The sequence below is a fragment of the Mizuhopecten yessoensis genome, unplaced genomic scaffold, assembly GCF_002113885.1.
Source record: "Mizuhopecten yessoensis strain PY_sf001 unplaced genomic scaffold, ASM211388v2 scaffold2671, whole genome shotgun sequence".
Lineage (NCBI taxonomy): Eukaryota > Metazoa > Mollusca > Bivalvia > Pectinida > Pectinidae > Mizuhopecten > Mizuhopecten yessoensis.
In genome coordinates this window covers 1223990-1233566 of record NW_018404662.1, presented here as the reverse complement: position 1 = coordinate 1233566, position 9577 = coordinate 1223990, and the positions used below count along the sequence as shown (strand labels likewise).

At 33.9% G+C, this 9577-nt stretch overlaps 1 protein-coding gene across 1 annotated transcript in view; it reads right to left on the bottom strand.

Moving 5' to 3' along the window:
• Window positions 1-2692: 2692 nt before the first annotated feature.
• The window catches only part of LOC110446296 (syntaxin-16-like), a 12934-nt gene continuing 6049 nt past the window's right edge, over window positions 2693-9577 (bottom strand). The window contains exons 4-8 of the mRNA XM_021491375.1: window positions 8695-8801; window positions 7302-7467; window positions 6276-6388; window positions 5595-5738; window positions 2693-5001 (exon numbers count right to left, since the gene is read on the bottom strand). Coding sequence (XP_021347050.1) covers window positions 4819-5001; window positions 5595-5738; window positions 6276-6388; window positions 7302-7467; window positions 8695-8801 — 713 coding nt within the window. The 3' untranslated portion in view covers window positions 2693-4818. The remainder of the gene's footprint in view (window positions 5002-5594; window positions 5739-6275; window positions 6389-7301; window positions 7468-8694; window positions 8802-9577) is intronic.

Sequence of the window (9577 nt, the reverse complement as noted above, 5' to 3'; positions counted from 1 at the left end):
CTGTTTGTTGCATTAATAGGTAGTCTGATCACCTGAATATGGTTGTCAAACTCTTACAACTCGAAAATAAAAAAATAAAAAAACTTAAATGAGATGTCAGCAGGAAGACAGACATTATACCATTTAGTCAAATAGAAGGTGTGTTCAACAAATGGAAAGACATTACTGTAATATAGGAGGTTAAGCTGGTGAGGAAAGTAAATAAAATGAAACCAATCACGCATGAAGGAACTTTAAGCAGAGAATTGAATATGATGTACAGTAGCCTAGTACAAATTGATTTTGATTTAAAGTAGTTTACAGTACAGTCATACTGTACCAATGCTAACAGCTCTGTAAAAGTGAAGTAAAAACATTCTATATTGACCAGAAGTCTGGAATGTTTATCGACATCCCTAACAAACAAGTTTTTGGTACCACATATATATGGAATGGTAGCATAGCTGGAACACAAATATACTGTAATGGGTTATTAAATAGTAATTAACCTGGCTCCGTGATCACAAAAATACTATTACTTCAACAACGTCCTGAAACCACACAACCTTATCTGGACCAAGGTTACTCAAATGTCAAAGGAGTCTGAAATATCTATGTTTGAAAATCACCCACTGATTTTAATGAAAGAATGACTGGCAGAAAGATGAATATACCGGTATACCATAATGAAGCATTGCTTGTAGGAATGTAGACATAGTCAAGTTATAAACATTCTTAGGACCCTTTCGTGTATCCAGTTCAACCAGTTTGTCAGTTTTTAAGTGTAACATTTTCGAGTATCAATCCTGGCGAACTTGCAAAGCTTTGTCAAGGCTTACCTGATAGCAACATCAGAATACTAGGTCTGACCTTATAAATGAACAACTCTACTTCAACCGGTTCAACCGTTTGGAACACAATGAACGAATGTGGCCTATGTGTTAAAAATGTGAGTAATACCAAAGTCTGTACAGAATGACAGCCATTGGTGTTAGCAAGAGTCAAACTGCTAAATTTCCACTTTAAGTGAAGGTAGAAATCCTCTGCTACATCTTACTTTTAAAAAGCAAAGGCATCATCTCTCCAAACCTGGTGAACACTGGATCATTCATATAACACTTCAATTACCTTTTATACAAATACATGTCCTATCTTACCGCAAACACCTTTCAGTTAACAAATAACAACAAATTCACAACACAGTTGATACAAACCATTGATTTTGCTTCTACTGTCTACAATAAATTTCCCAAATATTTCCCTGTTTGCATCCTGACCATCTTCCCACAATGACTAGTATCTTCAGTGAGTCAGGTTATACCTCCACAGACTACTGTACTGTACACATGTAATAACCTAAGTACAACATATGGCATACATTAACAGAATTGTATTTTGTGCAGTTATAATAAAATTTACATTAATACAGATTTTTGAACAGGGATAAAAAAAACTACAGCAGTACAAATTTATTGATGCAGAAATGCACTTAGATAGGTTTCCAGTGAATCAAAACCACAAATATTTTAAGAAATGAATGTCTTACTTCGTTCATTAAGTGTCCTTTTATACCTGCATTGAAACCGGTACCGATCATGAAATAAGTGTTCATAAAAAGTATTCACAGTCTTATAAAAGATATTTAACTTAACAATAAGTATAAAACCATGTTTATAGGTCTTTTAAAGACCTGGAAACCTAAAATTACTTACAGAGGCTCAAAGCTTTATACAGTACACTCCCAATATAATAGCTGAAGAACTCTGTAATCTAAAACTGTGGAAAACAACATCTTGATACCAAATTGGCCATTGTGAATTTATCTTATTGCTTAATTATCAATAAACCCCTAGATCAGTCACTATATGTACCATACTGTATCACACTTGCCTATGTTTAATTTTGATCATTGGTAATGGCCTAAAATAAGTCTACATTTAATACAGTTTGATTGTCATATACTACACTAGCTCTTCCTTATGGGCTTTACTGCCTGGATACATGTTAGTTCCATGCTGTTTCCCCCACAACTACTGCAGGTAGTGATTCTGGGATCATCCATGTGTTGGAAACAGGGTATTTGCACAGCAGCATTTTAGCCATACTAAAATATTTTAAAAAAAAGGGAGAAGATGTCCCCTAAATTATGGTGATCATGTTTTTAACTCTCATATGTAAATTCCTACTATTCAAAACAGTTTACTTAATCAAGTGAGATAAACACGATAACAACTAACAATCACTTAATGGGGAATCCGGACCTTGATCATAAAATATTTACTTATCTTACAACTAAGATTGGCTCTAAAGTACCAAATAAGTATTTGTATTTAATTTCATATTCAGGGATATTTCTGGTATGATCGACAAAACCATTTTATCACATAGTGTACTCTGTTATCCAGTGAATATACCCATGTTGTATTTTTTTGCATATTAACCATGTAATATGACCTATCAGCCCTGCGATTGGTTGTAAGTTTTAATTGTGACGTCACGCCAAGGACAAGTATATGACATCACAGACTTAAGCACTAGAGTCAAAATGGCAGCTTTTTACATCTCAAGGTTTACTTGAATAACTGACACAAATCTTGATTATGTGATAAAAAGGATCTTTCACTCATTATCTTTTTATATGAAATATATGAAACTCGCCACATATTTTACATTTTAGCTCGCCAGAGGCTTGCTAAATTGAAAAATTCTTAGACTTGTTTCATAAATCTCATATGAAATAGAAACTCATGTAAGATCCGATATATATTATGTACACATTATGTCAGAAGATCGAAGGTGAGAAGAAGGTAACCCCTGCCCTACCTGTTCACATCAATAAGATAAATATAAGATAATTTCAAACTCCTTGGCTGTTCGACACATGGGCAGTTAGATTACCTCCCCTCTTTAAAATGATGTCCAGTGACTATTACTTATGTTACAATTTAAAAATGACAACATTAAAGAAATACTGATTACATTCATTACCTATGAAAATATATAATAATGACTTGTGTAAGATTCCATTATACCATACAATAATAGGTCAACACTTAATCAATACCACAACAATTACCGGTAACTCTATCGTTTCATCACAAGATATCTATACCTTGACTTAACATATTTCTTACTTTTAGAAAAATCTTATGACGAAGAGAAAATATAAAAAAGAACACATGTGATTTCTAGTAATTCAAAGTAGCTTACATTTTGAAAATGTAGAAAGGAGTGTGATTCTGTAGAATCTCCTCTGCAAAGACGTTATTATTAGTAAACAACAGCTTATATATAGACCTGTAATTGAATTTAAACCTTGCCACTGGTGTAACCTTGTTCCAACCACAATCCCACACACACAACAATTGGAAGCAATGATCAACTGCAGTCTCCAAATACACATTTTTATGTAGATTCTTCTACATACTTCATTCTTTCACATTCAAATATATCTTCAATTAAAGATGTCCCGAGAAAGAATATCTCTCCTCCCTGAAATGCAACCATCATCAACATGATGAATGCTCTGTAATTGTTCTTAACACCTGTACAATATCTGAAATTTAAAACCTTTAAAATCTCTTCCCTTTTAACTCATTCACCCCTACATGATTAAACTACACTTGCCAAGTCTTTGATTTAGAAAGGTTTGAATGTGACTTAATGGGGGGAATGGGTTGAAGACCTTGGTCCTTGTTCATCACACTCAAACCCTTACTAGAGCTTAATTCCTAAATAAAGTCAGAAATTAAGTTCTATTATAATATTTCAAAAATGTATTGGTGTTTACCGGTATCTAAAATGTATATCTAAGTACCATACCTGTGTGACTTTTTGATTCTGTCACAGGAAAAGATGCTTTCAGCACAGTATCTTAATTTGGGTATGAGAAAAGTTTAATGAATGACAAGCCCCGATATGATTATTTTTATCTAAATATATTCACATAAGTCCACTTCATAACGAGACAACACTATCACACCCTACCTGTGTGCCCTCACACCCTACCTGTGTGCCCTCAGCAGTGCGTCGTACGGTACTTCTTTACTTAGGGAGAGGCTTGTTTGTTCACCTGCATCCTTGATTTTAACCAGCAGAAATCCATACATATTTCCTTTTTTCAATTTTCATAAATTCACTCCATAGAAAAATTAAGTAAGTAGCTTCTTCTTTTCTTGATTTTTGGCCAAGCAGTCGTTCCACAAGAAATTAAATTTCAATAAATTCACTCTATAGAAGAAAAAAACTATGACTTTCTACACTCCTGTTTGTCAAAGAGGAGTTATGGTGTCCCATTAAGTAGCTTCTTTTCTTCTAGCTTTTTTGACAAGCAGTTTCTTCCACAATTTTTTTTGAATGATTGGCAAGTATGGTATATAATAAGCACCTGTGTTCTCTATATGTAGGAAATGGTACAAGTCACTTAAGATTGTTTTTTGAATAGTGTTTTCTTCATCTAAAATGACAAACAAATTTCAGAGCCAAGAAGTTTTAAGAACAATATTCATCACTATAACACCATCACATCGCCAGTGACATTCAAGGAGTAGAGATACATTTCATTGAAAAGACATTGTTGAAATTGTTCGAGTAAAAGTATCACAATATTGCCAGATTAAAACTTGATAAAAATATCTTCTAGTAATTCAACTTCAGACACAGATTATTTATATTTCCAAAATCAAAATCTGGAAAATGATCCCAATGCAAAGTCTTTATAACTTAAAAATGTGTATGCTCATAGAATACATATAGAGACATTCACATAGTGTTCTAGAAAGGATTTTTATCAAGTTTTTTTCTCCTATAACAAAAAGACCTAAAGGATACACACATATGCTAGCTCTTCACTCCAATAAGTACAATCATTAGAATAATAATTAACACAGCCAGTATCACAATACACAACATCTTGCGGTTTTTCTTCTGGTACTTCTCAGCTTTTTGTAATTGCTGGAGTCCCTTCTCCACTTGTACGCTGGCATGTTCTACATTATAGTCTATACGATCCAGCACTGTGCCCTGTAACAAGTAAAAGGAACATAATCTTTTAGCTGTGTCATTGTTAGAATGCAAAAGTAAATAGTAAGAGCTTTAAATTCTATAATACCCCACCAAATTAAACTGTCAACAACAAGTAGCCAACAAAGATATGGTAGTCATAAAATATCCAAAAGTAGCCATTTAAAACTAGACACTGTGTAACTAAACAAAAATTGTTTTCTAAGTGGAAATACCATACAGGGGCATAGCAGTTCCTGATTATGCATGTCAACTGGTAAAACTACAAGAGATTCAAATAACCTGTCTGCTAACATCCTCTGTTCTGGACTGTACACAAATCCAACCTTATACTAACACACTGTACCCTTACAATAATATGAAAAGGAATTGAAATGATAAATTTTGTATTTGTTAACCATATCATCATAAATCACAAATGGCTAAAAAAAATATTTTCTTTTGGTAGAAAATCTTTAACTAGATCATTCAGAACCATTTTGAGCAGGAATTAACATACACATTCATTTTGTTAAGTGAACAGGTTGGCTTATAATAGGGTAAATACTGTATACTTTGCCTTATAAATGTGATATACTTTTACAATTACTCACCTGTTCTACCACCATGTGGGATAAGTCACGGAATATTTCATTGAGATCTTGTATAGATTTGACAACTTGGGTAATTTCTTTCTCCCTTTGTTTCACTGTAGTTGAGTTATTTTCGACCATATGTAGTTGTGTGGTTGTGAAGCCCTGTGCATTGTAAGAGGAAAAAAGGTAAGTGATTAACAATGGTTGATGTGGCAGAACAACAACAACAAACATTACCGTAAACGTACAAAGAGTCTTGATAACAGAGTACCCAAAATCACTGGCATTATGTAAATGTTTGCAGAAACCCTTTTTCAGGTATTATTTGCAATAACTGTGATTTTGAAATTTTGACATAAAGAGTGTTATCCCTAGAATTCTGGGACAAAGGAGGTGATTAAAAGCTATCACAGCACACTTTCATAAATACTTACTGCATAAGAAATGGCAATCACTTTATACCAGTCAATAGGAGTGTAATAGAATGTCCAATCTAGGGAACGGGAGATAATAAAATTCTGTTCCTTTGCAGTAAATTTTTGTATTTGACAATGGTAATTAACTCTTTAATTCCCATACATGTATTTTATATCGCTTCTTCTGGTTATAACTTTGGATTTTAAATAAATGCTTTGGAGACGAATCACAAACTTTGTCATTAGCTGTGAAACTCTTAATGGCAAAAGTGAACGCTTTTACCTTGTCAAAATCATCCTCTAACATCAGATCTTGTTCCTCAGACATCAATGCTGAATCTGGTCCTAAATTTGTGTCGAAAAATTCTCTAGATCTTTCTTCTCTGCTCTTTATTTCTGCAATAATTAACAAAAACATATGACAAAATTTATGAAACATTAAATAAAAAGCCACACTTTCTGAAGTTTTAAAAAAGAAATTAACAGCATCTTAACAATGTCCTGTCCGAAATTTCTCTCTCCTTTTAAACATGAACTTTGGACAATTAAGTACAATACTGAGTAGGGGCTGACTAAACATTGATTTGTAAGAACTGGGGGTGGAGACCCAACATCCCTACAAGGAAGTCAGTTCCATAGTGGCGGTAGGGATCTTGGGGTAGAGTTTTGCTTGTTTGAGCACTTTTGATACATTTAATTTCATGTTTACTATCCCTTATTTCTGTTCCTTTAATCATCTCTTGCATTGGAAATACTGTAATACTACAATTCATTCATTCACATTTACTATGATACTTTTATATAATCTATAATCATACTGAAATTATTTAGCATTTATTCTATTATGCACTTATCAAAAATGGCTAAACCTTTTCACCCTACCAAACTGTAATTCTTAGCAACTTGATGACATCACAGTTATTCTTAATTGATCTAGTCACATGACCTTCATTGTCATTGTACCATAGTTGCAAACATCATGTAACTGTGCTCTGAAGATGGCCTCCCTTTGGCCGAAACATGTCAGCACTTAGGATGTAAATCAATCATTACATTTGTACCGGATTCAGTGGTGTTGTTGCTCATCATTTCAATTTTCAATTGATTTGTAAGGTTCAGGTTTTGCACGTCCATCACAATAACATGTTTCTAGCATTAAGTATCAACATAGAATGAATATTTTACAGATGTCTATAACTCCCTCATTGTTTTGTAGCATCACTCCTTCTAGAATGCGACGTTATTAAAGTTAACCTCTCCAATACCTTTCCAAAGATAAAATTGTGCAGTGACTAATGAGGACACCTACTGCGCAGATAGGCCGATTGACTTTTGCGGAAGTTGGTGGACATATCCTGGAGTGTCCTGATCAGAGAAGAGAGGATGTTAGAAGACAACTGTTTCTCATGTTTTGTACCACTGTGACTGCTGCGAGAGTTGATTTGATGAACAATCCTTTGGCACCTTGAAAACATCTACAAAACAAAATACTATAGGGAACTCAGAGAAATTAGCATTAGTTCTACATTATCAAAATCTTCAATTATTACATCAGTAATATTGTTTTTTCCATTTATTGGTAATGTTAAAAAGACAACTTTTTACATCATAGATACATTCCCATACTGTAATGCAACATCTGTTTAACCTTCTGTCCCATACATTACCTGGGTAAGCACCTGTCTTATATACAATATCTGGGTAATCTCGTCCCAATACTTATCAGGGTAATCACCTATCTGAAATATAAGATGGGCATTCACCTATCCTGTACATTACCTGCGTAAACACTTATCACATATATTACCTTGGTATTAACTGGTGGTGTACCGATAACCAGAAACATCGATTAAATTGAGCTTGACATGAGGTTGATTCGATAATCAATTTAGCACATGAAAGATCAATTTTGAAACTTTGTCATGAAGAAGATCGTTTTGGTAGATTTGTCATGAAGAACTGAAATTCTTAAGATACATGATACAGTTGCTTTTCATGTTTAATCCAAAATAAAACATCCCTTTCACCCGTTCTTGTTGATTCTCGCTTGAATCCTGACAGCATTCAAGTGTGGTAGTTATATAGCATCATTACGTAATCAAGGTCAGTGCAGTGTTTTGTAGGTACGGCTAAACTAATAACCGACAAAATCCGGAAGTACGACAAATGGCGGCCACCGGAATGAAAACACTTTCTTTATCAGCAAAGGGATGGTGGAACATAAACTTTACAGTACCAACTCAATTTGACTCAATTTCAAACCTGATTTGTTTGTGTTACAATCGCTATCATCATGACTCGTCTGCAGGAGATGGGAAAAGGTATGTCCACTTCTCAAACGGTCATTGTCAATATCTAAAGTACCTTTTCTCATCATATGAACATCTCTTAAATAAAGTTATTAGCAAAATAGCACGTAGTTATATCAATTTTTTTAATGATTGGACAAAATGTCAATTTATTAATGTATTCTTTTTGGCGCTGATTTCAACCGATAATCGATTACCGATCGATCTTGAATGTCCGATAATCGATCTTCAAAATCGAACCAATTTCCAGCACTAGTATTAACCCGTCCCATGAATAACTTTGGTAATCACCCATCCCATTCAAAATCTAAGAAATATCCTGTCCTATACAATATCTGGGTAAACACCTATCCCTAAACATACCTCCGTAATCATCTACATCCCATACCATACCTGGGTAATCTCCTGAGTCTGTATTTCTATTGCATGTTCCTCCTGGACACTGTCATCCAGTGTGGGTCGATTTAAGTGTTTGTCATGTAATGTAGCAAGTTCTTTCACTACAAACAGAAAAAAAATGAAATAAATAAAACCGATAAAGACAAGAGCTAATAGTAAGTGAAGAAGTTTCCCCAAATTACAAAATATTTTGTTAAAAAACAAATCCAATATTTTACTGACTTTTTTAATGACTACAAAATCATACAGACATTACACAAATATAAGGAAGCTTAAAAAATAGTATATAAAATGGCATTTCCTATATTTTAAAAAAAGGGATTGCATAATTGTACCCAGTACACGGATATATACAGGCCTTTTTTATGGCCGAATATGGGCCAGTTCCCCTCTCCAATTTTGGCATGACTTTATTTCCCCTTGATCAGCTTTAATTTATTTTCCTATTTCAGTTATAAATTCACCCACTTGTAACTAAAATACTACCACATGAATATCTGTCTTGGCTCCATGTTTCTTTTAATTTTCCATCAGTTCCACAACTGAGTGATTTCATTTTCCCTGTGTTGATGTTAATTGTCAAGGCTGATATTTTACAAGAGGCCCAAGGGCCTTAGCGGTCACCTGAGTTATATCATAGATACTGGTAGCTTTATTTTATTGTTTAGATGTGATGTGGAAATCAGCATGTAAACTAAGTGAAATACAATACTTGTCATGTCATCAATGGATAAGAATTTGAAAATATTGGTAAATGTTCCCTTTGGGGCCCCGCCCTAGCCCCTGGGGATGGGGCAGGAATCCTAATTTTACAAAGTAAAACTCTCATTTACCCAAGATGATTCTGACTAAGTTTGAGCAATTTTCTGCTGAAAAT